The following is a 13,412-nucleotide window of genomic DNA, read 5'->3' as shown; positions in this document are numbered from 1 at the left end:
AAAGGCTCGACGAGAGATAGATCCTTTCATCGGAGAAGATCTTGACGCTAGAGTACTCCTAGAAGAGTCAACGGATGTTGTTGACTCTTTCTCTGACGACGACATAGCCAATGGAGTCGTTGGTTGTATGCACCACCATGCACTTAAGGCTCACGGGCCCTAAGAAATATTATCCCAATTACAAACTTCATCATTATACATAAAGTGGAGAAATGTATTAGCCATTAAAAAAATTCCACAAATTAAAATATTTTTATTAGTGGCATGATATGATATGTTAAATTGTAAATTAAGTTACTTTTATTGTAGGTTTACTTTTGTGAAATCTCTTTATTGTTGTACCACTTCTTTATAAAGAGACTTGGTAATAATTGGCAGTGATAATTAATTTATTTTTAATGAGTAGGAATGAAAACAAAAATGAGGGTAGTACTGCGCAACATGAGCATTTCTCAAGAGGTCAGTTATCCTAGTACTATTACTCTAATCCTTTCTTAGCATAAAGAAAATTTCTCAACACCCTTCCCGGCTTTCTTCATGTTTCCCACACATTCAAAAAGTTGCAATCTAAAGTCTCATCACAAAAGTATTCTGCTAATTCTTTATGGCACTAATTTATAACGAGAATACACAAAATAAAGCATAAAGTTGACCCCAATCCTACATGATTTGGTAGTTTTGCATTGGATTCAAAACCGAGAAAGCAGTAAATTAAATCTATACGTTTAAGAAGCTCCTCCATAGGCAATAATTCTGGCATATATTCTTCTTATTAATGATACATAACATATACGACAATCAAGGCCGGTTGGCTATAATAATTAATTATTACCAGCTAAATAGCTAAATTAGATTGCTCAAAATTAACTCAAAATAGATACAACAATTTTGGGAAATGAGCTGTTTAGATCAGCATTATATATGAATGACGTAGCATAATACATATATATAAAATGTTATACATCGTTAGAGATTGTGGACTGCATGGGGTCCAGATATGTTATTCATAGAAATAACAGAGATTTCAAACATGAGTAGTGACAAGATTAAGGGCTATATTTTATTTGATATAAAATACGTTTCCCTATTGTTCAAGATGGCGAAGCATCCAAGGGGGCAGCAGCACCGCATTTGCTCGATGTTGGTCCGATGGAGTTCCTTCGTCATCTCTTCCACTTCCTCTAATTGCTTGGTTATAAGATCCGCTGCATTATTATTTCATATATAATTATATATATTAATAATTTAATGTACATTAAATTACTTGGTAACAGACTCTCAGGGTCTAATTCAATGCTAGTATTTTTTTTTTTCCTTTTTGAAATTTAATTAGTCTTACAGAAATCTCTTTGATCATAAATGGTAATTAATGTGACTAATTGGGATCGATTTATCATTGCAGTAAATGATCAATGAATTGAACAATATCGATCGGGGAGCTAAAATCATCCAAAGTAACATATAGTACTGTTCCCTGTGCATGCAGCAAGCTATATATCTCTACTCTCTAGCTAACCGTACTTCTTCATGGAAGTGAAATAAAAAGATTTGTTTAAAATAGCCTTTTCCTTATAAGAAAGGGGTACAAGATGCAGGAAGAGCCATTGACCAATGAAGATCATGAAAACTACCAAGTTGAGGCCAAGGGAGAAAAGGAATTAGATGCGGACGCAATCAAGTCAAGGAGTTTCCTTAAATAAGATTACACGATCAAGTCAAGGAGTTTTCTTAAATAAGATTACATAATCAAGTCAAGTCAAGGAGTTTAATTTCTTAAATAAGATTACATAATCTAATCAAGTCAAGTCAAGGAGTTTTCTTAAATAAGATTACACAATCAAGACGTTGAAGGTGGTATTGGTTATTAAACTCGATCGGTTTAAATATTTATTTCTGGTTTATTTTCAATAATATTGATATATGAATGAATTAGAATTAGTGTCTTTTAATATCGGATACTAAGTTGAAGGGTTTGTGTCTTTTAGTTTTTCTACATTTGGGAATCACCTGCAATTCATCATTCATGCATGTCTGAGTTACGTGAGAGGGAGAGAGAGAGAGAGAGAGAGAGAGAGAGAGAGAGAGAAACTAACCCAATGTTAAAGGACTGCGATGGCTGTACTGGAAGGTCAGAGACCAAGTCAAGGGTATGGTTTTGCTCCTCCCATTGTGTCTGTTGGGCTAGCACTTCCTTCTCTTTCTCCTTTACCTATTAATGTTGACTCAAAACGTATTTTATAATGTACTTTTTTTTTTTTTAAATTAAAGATACTGGAGCTAATTAATTAATTACTTAGAATGAAAGGAGCTAGATTCCTATAATTTATTGTGATATTAGAGGGTTACCTTCTTTGCAAGAACGTTATTTTGCTCCTGCAATGCCTTATCCTGTACATAAAGTGAACCGAACATGGTTAAATACTGGTAGAAACAGCAATATCTAAGGTAACTATTTTCTCTGAATAACTTTAGAAACTAATTACCAATATCTAATGACAGTTTAGATGGTTCTTCTCCACTTCATTAATTAGTGTGACGAAAACAACATGGGCCGGGGACAGCAGATGAATCTTACCTTTTTCTGAAGCTCTGAAATGGACTCGTGCATAAGTTGATTCTGCATGCAAGAGGCAGATTCTGAGTAGTACTTTGATTCGCTAAATAATTCATGGGTCAAAGTGCATGCATGCGTTGTAACAGTGATTATACCTTTCTTGACCTAATGTGCTTGAGAGCAGAATCAAGCTGTTGCTCCAAATTTTGAAGCTCTCTGAGACTCAAGGTATCCAGATCTTCTCCCATGAAATGCCTGTAAAAGAGCAAGAAGATCAATATATTAATTCCTTCACTATAACATTTCATGCATTGATCACATAGCTACACACAAATAAATGTCTGATCTATTCAACTTTTTGTAGTACTTTTGATTTTTTATTAAAACCTCCATCCGAGCCTTGAGCTTTGCATGTTCCAGTGTCCAGCTTCCCTACATATATATATATATACAAAAAGATTAATGTTGTCAATCAACCAAAATGCTATATATAATGTTTTGCTAGTTCCCATTTAAAGTCGATCCCTTTCCCAACTGATGTGGAAACTGTAGCTTCTATTTGATGATTCCATGCACATTGAAGGAAATTAATGTTTTGAGGATCGGTGGCATACATTTTGTTCAAGATCACCTGCAACAAGCTGCCTCTCTGCATATGAATATCTCTCATACCGTTCAAGGATCCTTTCCATACTGTTAACAAAGAAATTAAACAGGATAATCTATTAGCTAGGTAAGTACTCTGAATCTGAACCAAACCTTTATGAACGGAGAAAGAAGTTTGAACTAATTGTAAACCTGCATATATGGTTGGATATATTAGAAACCGAATTATAGAATGTCTTGAGAGTTTGGAAAGAAAATTACTGCCACGATCGAAGACATCAGCGATTGATAACGACACAATGACTACATATATATATATATATATATAATATATGAGGTCAACAACGACAACAATGAAGCTCATAAGTTGAATAGAAGTATTCTTAAAACCCTAGCTTACAATTGGACGCAGATGCAACAGTTGGCACGAGGATCCCTATGCTGGTTCTTAAGAATCGAAACCGGTCTTAAACCAATGCGGTACCGGTTTTCATATTTTAAAAATTGGTTTAAATTGAACTGAACTGGTATATATATTTATAGTTTTTTCTATTATATATATATTTTTATATTATATTATATATATTACGTGTTAAATTGCTTGTTAATATAACATGAAATTCTAATCCTATTATTCTAATCAATTATTATTACAACATAAATTTAATATAACATGTCATATAACATAAAATAAATCTTATAATTTTTAATATAACATTTGATATGACATAATTTTAATCTTATAATATAAAATTAATATAATATAAAATTTTAATCTTAAACATATACATTAAAATTAAGTTATTAATATAAATTTATTTTTGATATATATATTTATAATGTATTTATACTATAATATAAATAGACTTATAGTTTAGCATATATAAACATAAGATTATTATTAATATAGATAATCTATAAAATCAAAAAAATGGGACGTTTGAAAGTTTCAATTTCAATAATAAATCAATCTAATTTTTAAATTTTCGAAACGGATGATTCGATTTTAAAAAATATACAAAATTGGATCGAATCAACCGTGTAGACTCTATCTATCTCACTCACACACAGAGAGCTTTCATATAAAGTGTAGTGCAACTATTTCAAGACCCAGCTTTATTATGAGTCCTCTTCATCATTAGAAATGGGTGGACGTACAGTACTGCACCCTAACAAGCCTTGTAGGGATAAGATCCAGTTTTAGGGAAAAGCACACACTATTTGAACTCTAATCCTTATCCAAGTTGAATACAAACAACAACTCAAGAGGGAAATATAATATTATTGTCCAGTACTTGACTGAAAAGGATGGCGCATAGTGACTTGGGCTGGTCAGGGAAGTGAGATAATTTGAATTTAGATATAAATTAAAATGAGTTAAGATAATTTTAGATAAGTTAAATAAAATATTATTAAAATATTAATATTTGATATTATTATTATTTTGAGATTTAAAAAAGTTGAATTGTTTATTATATTTGTATAGAAATTTGATATAATGATGAGATGAGATGAGATGAGTTTTCAATCCAAACTGAGATGAAATGAGAATTTTGTAAATAGTAATAAAATAGTTTGTAAATAGTAGCAAGACAGTCTGAGTTGAGTATTTTTTAGATTTTAAAAAATGAGAGAAAAATTGAATAAAAATATTGTTAGAATATAATTTTATAATATAATTTTTGTTTGAAAATTTGAAAAAAGTTAAATTGTTTTATATTTTTTATTTGAAAGTTTGAAAAAGTAGTAATGATTAGTTTGAAAAAATTGTAATGATTAGTTTGAAAATATTTATTTATAAATTATATTTGACAAAGAGATGAAATCAAATCAAATAAAATCAAATGAGAATTTTGAAATGAAATCTAAACAAACTTGAGGTGAAATCTTTCTAATAGTAAGTCAGTTCTTCCCAAAAGACTCAGCTCCTTGATAGGTCAACAAACCCGGCCCTTAAGGCCTCGTTTGTTTTTAGAAAATATTTCATCTCATCTTATCTACTTTCTCAACTTTCAATACAAAATAAAATAAATGATTTAACTTTTTTAAATCTTAAAATAAAAATAATATTAAAAAATATATTCTAATAATATTTTATTTATCTTTTTAACTTTAATCTTAACTCATCTCATCTCATCTCAAAATACAAATGTCCTAAGTAAAGAAACAAGCACTTCCCCTTTTAACATTAGAAGCTCCAAAAATCTATATATATATATATATTATTATTATATTAGGCAAAAATACTCAGAAAAGCAAAAACTCCAAAGGAAAAGTTGCTTCAGTTCTAGATGGACGAAACACGCGGCCCGATACTACAAAGCGAGCAGAGAATACAGGCAATAAGCATTAAGCAGGCATATACATATGCACGCAGCCCGGGATTACCGGGAGCTGATGAGTAGCCTTATTTCATGTCAACCTGAAGTACATACACACTGTAATATCCGCACATAAATTTCAGAATCTCTGTAGATAAAAGATGAATGTGCGTACGTACGTACGCATCATGTGTGTGCTCTGATTGATCTGTGACCTCCTTAATTATCATCATGGATTCTCGTTAATTTGGTTTGAACATCAGTTTTTGGAAATTGGTTGAGCCAAACATCCCTGAAATTTGTTCCGCCTAATTTATGCATTATACCATGCCTTTTTTTTTTTTTTTTTTTTTTTCCTTTTCCCTCAGGAAAAAAGAACAGTGTGATGTTCGTATATACTACTCTACGTGATTTTAGTACTGACTTGAAATGATGAGTCATAATGTGATCTCAATCGATCTCATCAAAGAGAAAGATCATATATGATTCTAGATATTAGTGCGCGCAGATACATGAGAGACATAAATATCTCTCATATTCTCTGTAAATATCTCTCATATTCTCTGTATAGACATTAATTAAATAGTACTAGCTGTAACTATAGTTATACAGGGTCTCACTAAGAGAGGATATTAGAGGAGGTCGAACCCTCATTTTGGAAGCTTGGGACCATATGGTTTGGCAAGGTTTTTGGATATTTAAATCAAGGGATCGTGGTCCAATTTCATACATATTAATGTGACCTCACATTCCTCAAAGACAAGATCATAGACATAAAATTACCTAACTGGTCTCTCACGCTCAAGCAATAATAAAGCAAGGATATTATATATATATATATATATTTATTATATATATCCATTACAAGAAAACTGTTTATTTGTAGTCAGTTAATTTCAACGAAATGATTATTTATAGTCAAAAAATGAGTCTGTTTTGATCATAAATAATCTTATTACAATTAAATGATCACAAAAACTCATTTTTCTTATAGTGATCTATGCTTATTCTAGAATGCACGCATGATGCGGTTTTGTGTGCTTAATATTTCCTTAATCATCTACTATCAAATCTAATTTCATTCAACGTACGGAACCCACTTTATTGTCTACTAAAGCAAAGCAAATACAGGAGAAGATGTCATACCAACTTATATTCATCTGATCTTTGGTCACAATTTGGATCGTTTCCATCAGAAAAGACAAATCGAAATAATTAAGTTATATACAATGGGAGAACAGCTAACACTAACAAACTAATTAGACTAATCAGAACTAGAAATTCTAGGGGTTGACTCAAGTGGTAAATTAAGGTCTTGGGCTTGGGGCTACGCTACCCATCCAAAGTTCAAATTCTCTTGAGTGTAAACAATTTTTAGAGATTATCGGATTGTGGGATTTTCTCATTGAAGTATCCGAGGTGTATTTATAGAAAACTCCTTACCAAGAGCCTATGCACCCCCAGGATTGGTCGGGATGCTGTTCTGGATACCCGATGCCAATAAAAAAAATCATAACTAGTCTTACATGGATTTAGTAGAATTATCAAAAAATTTCATAATTTCATTTTCCAATACCACTCAATTAACATGTAGGAAACATTTTTTAATTCTAAATTTTTAACTTTTTCACCTAATCATTACCTAGTTATTATTCAAACATAAAAATCAATACAACTTTTACAAACAAAAAAAATTCTACTTATCATCCCCTACACAACACCAATATGTGATTTGTCATTTTTTTTATTCTATTTAAATACATAAAAAAAAATCAATACAACTTTTACTAACTTCAAAATAAAAAATAATATTAAAAAATTTTATTCAAATTTTTTTCAACTTTATAATATTTTTAGTCAATTTTTTCTCTGATTTTTCAAACCCAAATAAAATATTTTTACTCAAACCATTTCACTATTATTCAATAAATTCTTAAATAGAACATGCCCTCAATGAATATAACATAAACCAAATCGTGCAAAAACTAATTATAGTACTGTACCGAGAAAATTTTGTACGTATGTGTTATGTAGATGCATGCATTATATATATCCACCTAGAATCGAAGTACATTATATATGAGATTAAATAAAAGATTAAACTACAAATTTTAAATAAAAGAAGCTTCGACTAGTAATACTAGTCTACTATTTCTATTTATTGCTTCTAATATAAGACAATTTCAAACCACTAAAAAGTTTAAATTGTTATAAATTCAGTATATATTGCATGAACAAATGAAACATGGACAATGATCTTTTCTATTCCAAGTGAACTAGTAGATAATATTCATTTAGTGTAAAAAGATATGGTATTTTAATTATTTCACTCGTCAACGTAATGTAAAATGATAAAAAATACTTCATATTTTAAGATTCAATATAAATATAAATATATATATATATATATCCATTTCAAAATTATTTTCCCCCCACAAAGCATAGAGATCATCCCCCCTACAGCTTTAAAATTATCTTTGGAGGCTATCATTTATTCTACTATATATCTTGGCAACCAAACAAGTCTCGATCTGATCTCTTTTCGGATGAATAACTATGTTTCAGGTGGCTTCAAGTAAGAAAAAGTAGTTAGCTAGGATTCGGATTCTGTAGGTGAAATAATAATCAAAAGCCAACAAGTCTTAATCTAATCGACCTTTTAAGTAAATATATACTAGTACTGTATTCAACAATCAAAAAGCTCTTTGAGTTTGATCAGAATCGAATGAAAGAAAATCATAAACAATATAAATCCAGAAATTATATCTTTTTGATCTGAATTTAACCTAATTAGAAACATATCTGATAGTCGTTTTCTTGTTCTACTAATTCATAACCTTATTCTTCCTAATTATTTCTTTTGTATTTCTTCTCTCTCTCTGTCCATCTTCCCTATTTCTTTCCCTATATAGTTCTACTGTTAATACTGTATGTATATGAATTTGATAAGCGCGCGACTGCTAACATGATCACAAGTACTTTTTTGGCATTACAAAAAAAAGACTGTCTTTTTCTCTTTCAATATATATAGCTGGCATGATCTCCTGGCTAGTTATATTAACCCTACTAACCCAAACATGTTCTTAATTTTAATAACAATTTTTAGAGCAGAAAATTCATTTCTGATGTTAGGTTTTTAAATATCACGTTGACCAAACTTTTCTTATTGGTGCGTGAAAATTTTTTACAGTTCTCATCCGACACCTGTACGTGTGTTTTTCGGACTTCTAGAGGGCAAAGGACGTACGTGTCGTGGCTCCAGTTAAACACTGTACTGAGAGCCACATTAGTAGAGCGAGAAGCACCTTAAATCAATGGGAGTACTACGTTTTACCCATTAATGCCAGATCTCTTTCTCTCTCTCTCGCTCTCGGTGGGTGTGTGTTTATCTGGGCTGGAAGAAGCGTCAATGTTTACCACATTGCTATTGGATTACCAAAAGGCGAAAAAGCACAAAAAAATAAAAAATAAAATACAAAGAAGATGAACTAGGGTTTCCTCCTCTTGAAGAAGGCTCTCAAAGGAGAATTTCCACCAGGACCTCAAAGAAGACAAAGGGGAGAACTAAATTGGCCCAAAAGAAATAAAGTATAAGCTAGAGAGATTTGTCTTACCAAGAATCCGTAGAATACTCAAAGAGCTTCCCTTTGGTAGAGAAAACAATTAAAGCAACCTCAGCATCACAAAGCACAGAGATCTCATGTGCTTTCTTCAGCAACCCGGACCTTCTCTTTGAGAAAGTGACCTGCCTGTTGATCTTGTTTTCAATCCTCTTCAACTGAACCCTTCCCCTCCCCATAATTCTTGATCCTTCTTCACAATTAACTCAACCCAGAAATAAATATACGCACAGTCACAGAGAGAGGGAGCTACAGGGTTTTGCTTCTTCTTTTCTCTCTCCCAACTTCTCTCCAGGTATCTAATATATATGCAGAGTAGCCAAAGTTCTTGGTCTAAAATCTGTCTGGCTCAGAGAGTGCAAGTATGGAAACAATTGGTTGGGTGACTGCCGTGCATATATTTATAGAAAAGTTAAAAAACAACTCGAGAAAAGTGGAAAGTGGGTTTGATGGGGAGAATGGTGGGATTGTAAAACCAGGGCAGTTTTATCGAAAACGTTGTCGAGTTTTAATTGGCTGGAGCTACTGTTTGACAGTCATTTCCTAGATTTGTCATTCAGCATCTCACCCTCATCGTCCGTGGCTTCAACTCACATGTATTGGCCATTGAAGTCCCTGTCGTAGTACTGTGTTAGTGTGATTTTGCGTTCGAGAGTGTACGGCCTGAGGACTTTTTATTTGCTTTGCCTGGGGTTCGTTCCATGTTACTTCTCTTAAAAGTACTTCGGCGCTTTAACATTTTTAATTCAAGTTTGGTAGTTCTGGTAATTTACTTTTTTATTTTTAATGTTTTTTTCCCAGGCATGCTCTGAATGTGACATTCTACGTGATACTTAATTGTCCAGGTGAAAAAATCATGGCCTGATCTAACGTAGGAATAACCAGCAGATCAATAGTAGTACTGCATCTCATGCATGGAATAAATGCAGCTGCTTTGTGTTGCATCTGAACGGCCTATGGGTTCCTATTTTACATTACATTGGGTTATGCGCCCGTAATCTTACATATTAATATTCTGATGATTCAAAGAAAAAATCTCGATCCTAGAGATTATTTGCATTCAGTAAGATTTAAATTTGGATGTTAAAGGAAACATTCCATCAAGACCAAATTATTTACCATGGCCATCATGACTAGTTTGTATGTTTAGTTTGTATTGTTGGAATCTCTCTACTATGGTCATCATGACTTTTTTTAATCTAAATTCTGGTCATTAGAGTTTCCTCGTTGTTTCGTGTAATAGCACTTGTCATCATTGTTTTTTCCTAATTGGTGAGAGTATGCATTTGGGATTGGAGAGGTCATGTGCTAAATTTAGTAGGCAATAACTTTAATGATTTTGGTTTTGGAACAACATGAGTTGCCCTGTTGAGTGTTGCCTGGCCCTAATTTATTTGTAGTTTTTTTTTTTTTTTTTTTTTAGCAAACGTCCGGATAATGTCGGAGTGTTTTACTGATCTATTGTTCTTTGCAAGCATTATGACTTCTTGGAGTTTTAAATGGTTGTATGGCCCTATGGATTCATCCTAGCTACATAAAATGCAAATGGGTCATTAACTTTCTACCTTGTGATGAAGTTATGACTCATCATGCAGTCATGCATATTGACCAAAAGTTTTAAGATTACAATATTTATACCTATGTATGATAATTTGCTTATCTGTTAGTCATTAATTTCTTTGGCTCATTTATCTACTTTGCAGCTGCCCCTATAAAGCATTTTTTAGCTTATCAAGAATTTTTGATATAGATCAATAATCTTTTGAAATTAATGTGAGTTGGGCTCAATTTATTCAAAAATTTCTAGGTCAGGTTTTGTTTGCTATTTTAATTTTTTTTTTCAGTGAACTGTAAAATTTTAGTTGGTTTAGGGACTTTTAACTCTTTAGATGGGAAAATGTTACGAACTTTTCATAGAGAGGGCTGTCTTTCCTCTCTAGGTTTCCTAGTAGAGGTGAAAATACAGTCTACGTGCATTTTTTTCATCCTTTTGTCTTGTGCCTTCCATCCTAAAGCTATGGAGAGCTCTTTGAATGATTTGTACTAGCGCCTGTCGCTGACGGAAGAGGAGAATGCTGAGGTGGTTGTGGAATCAGATAAAAACATTTTAATAGGGAAATGTTTAAGGCTATGATGAGGAAGGCTTGGAGGCCTGTGCACAGGGTTCGATTCAGGGATCTGAATGCTGAGTTGTTCCTTGTTGAGTTTGATGACATCCGGGATAAAGAAAGGGTTCTCAGAGAGGGCCCTTGGTCATTCGACATGCATCTGATTCTGATGAAGGAAGTTGAAGGAGGTCAACAGGTCCAACAGATTTCTTTCACAGAAGCTCTGTTTTGGATCACATTACATGACCTTCCATTTATGCAAGAAATGAGTACGTGGGCCAACTGATTGGCAACAAAGTTGGTCAGGTAGAGGAGGTTGATCTGGTTGAAAGGGAAATATCATGGGGCGAGTTTATGTGAGTTCGTGTAGCTATTAATGTACTCAAACCTTTACTGTGATGCACCAAAATCAACATTGGCACTGGAAAATCCTTCTGGGTACACTTCTCTTATGAGAGGATGCCGAACTTCTGTTATAGATACGGGCGTATAGGTCATGTGGATAAGGACTGTCACCAGGGGTAAACTCCCATTTTCTGAAGTTGTAGAACTCCCATATGGTGATTGGTTGAGGGCGTTTGGGTCTTGAGATCAGGGTAAGGTCTCTCAATCTAGAGCTAAATCAAGTCCAGTGAAACACCACTTATACCTTGCAGTGGAATTCTCTCCGATATCTGTGGAAGGAGAGGATTCGCTGAAGACACCAGTCGAATGTCTGGTAGGCGATACTAGTGGAGCAAATAACGAAAGGGAAGCAGAGACAACAGCCGCATCGTATAAAAGGAAGCAGGTGGTGGATGTCCATGTCATGGATTCTGAATAGACGAAGATCTCCCAGAATCCTTCTACTAAGGGGCTCATGGAAGGGCCTCTGAAGTCCTAAAGCGCAAAAGGGGTCTCAATAGGTGCAGTAATGTATGGGCCCAGAAGAAGCATGATGACCCGGAGTCTGTTGTAGATGTGCTGATTATAAATGAGTCTGGGCCTCAAGTAAAACAAGCGCAGGCAGATGCATGTGTAGTCCACGCAGGTAATGGGCCTGATGGAATGTCCAACAAAAAATGGAAAAGGATGTCATCTTTTCATTAAACGACTGAGAATCTAAAGGAAGAAAAGGTGTTTCTGGGAGGCTCGGGTTAGAGGAAGGTTACTGAAATAGAGAGGAATCGAGAGGCTTCCGATCTCAGGGTTACCAAAAAACTCAGTCAGGCCTCGTCGGTAACGGGCGAGGATAATGGTGGTTCAACTAATTGATTGGTGGCGATTGGGATACAGCTCCGCCATGATCAATGAGAGTTATGAACTAGAATGCTCGTGGGCTTGGGAACCCACAAGGCATTCGTACCCTCCGGGATTTGATCAAGAGGGAAGAGCCCGATGTGCTGTTCTTGCAGGAAACAAGGCTGTCAGTTTGAGAATTCGATCAATGTAAGTTCAGATTAGGTTTTGCAAATTGTTTACCGATTGGTTCTTATGGTAGACTCTTCTTCTCCATTCTCTCCTTCCTTTTCTTGTTCCACCCTCTTCCTTAACCCGTGCCCCTACTACGCCACCCCCGTCACCAGCCTAACATCGCCAAGCGTACGTCGAGCATAGACCACCACCACCGTTGCCTGCACCACCTCTTATCCTTCCTAAGCCTCTTTCTCTGCACCCATGATAGCCTCGGCCATGGAGAGGGCTTGTTGTCGCTGCCCACCACTCGTCGCATGCTCCGCCCCTCTTGACGCTGCAACAGAAAGCCTTTTTGCCTATTGCCTCATGCTTTAAATTTTTGATCATGTTTAGATTAATCTAACCAACTCAATTCATTTGCGTAGCAACACACCATCCACACTTTAAGCCATCACGCTCAGTCATCCAGAGATTTGCCCTCCGCGTAGTAAGTATATCTCCAGTTTGACCATTTATTTTACTAACGTGGAATTATCGCTAACTTTGTTGTAGTCTAGTTGTGATTAAGAAGTGGTCTGGGGCCTTGTGAAGTGTTAGGTTATTAAGGATGTAGTTTTTGGTGGAAATGTGGGCCGAGGGCGGGATGGAGAGTTGGAAAACGCGTGTAGTTAGGATTGGTGAAATTGTTGAAATTGTAAAATTTAGGTTTTTGTGTGGTTGATTGTTTTGTGCAATGCCATGCCATCCAATAACTGCCTGTCATGCATCTGAATAATAATTGTTATTAATAGGTGCCATGATTTATTTA

At 34.2% G+C, this 13,412-nt stretch overlaps 1 protein-coding gene across 3 annotated transcripts; it reads right to left on the bottom strand.

Moving 5' to 3' along the window:
* Positions 1 to 886: 886 nt before the first annotated feature.
* LOC121235990 (truncated transcription factor CAULIFLOWER A-like) lies at positions 887 to 9,486 on the bottom strand. Of its 3 annotated transcripts, none has more exons than XM_041132463.1 (8): positions 9,096 to 9,486; positions 3,169 to 3,247; positions 2,922 to 2,986; positions 2,710 to 2,809; positions 2,576 to 2,617; positions 2,347 to 2,388; positions 2,094 to 2,203; positions 887 to 1,205 (listed from the first exon to the last, which is right to left on the bottom strand). In XM_041132463.1, the coding sequence occupies exons 1-8, from the start codon at positions 9,278 to 9,280 to the stop codon at positions 1,085 to 1,087; spliced, it is 744 nt and encodes a 247-aa protein (XP_040988397.1). In that variant the 5' UTR covers positions 9,281 to 9,486; the 3' UTR covers positions 887 to 1,084. The 3 variants fall into 3 exon arrangements, with proteins under 3 accessions (XP_040988397.1, XP_040988395.1, XP_040988398.1); XM_041132461.1 differs by having other exon boundaries at positions 2,094 to 2,209; positions 9,096 to 9,485; XM_041132464.1 differs by having other exon boundaries at positions 2,094 to 2,209; positions 3,169 to 3,352; positions 9,096 to 9,232.
* Positions 9,487 to 13,412: the final 3,926 nt, after the last annotated feature.

Source organism: Juglans microcarpa x Juglans regia, chromosome 6D (genome assembly GCF_004785595.1).
Source record: "Juglans microcarpa x Juglans regia isolate MS1-56 chromosome 6D, Jm3101_v1.0, whole genome shotgun sequence".
NCBI classification, from domain to species: Eukaryota; Viridiplantae; Streptophyta; class Magnoliopsida; order Fagales; family Juglandaceae; genus Juglans; species Juglans microcarpa x Juglans regia.
This window is presented reverse-complemented; position numbering and strand designations above follow the sequence as displayed.

Excerpts from the sequence above, each read along its gene's own strand:
- LOC121235990 (XM_041132461.1), bottom strand. The coding sequence starts at position 9,280 with ATGGGGAGGGGAAGGGTTCAGTTGAAGAGGATTGAAAACAAGATCAAC. Across the intron at positions 2,987-3,168 it reads CAGGTGATCTTGAACAAAAT|GGAAGCTGGACACTGGAACA; the intron begins GTATGCCACCGA and ends ATATATATGTAG. Across the intron at positions 2,618-2,709 it reads AGCACATTAGGTCAAGAAAG|AATCAACTTATGCACGAGTC; the intron begins GTATAATCACTG and ends TCTTGCATGCAG.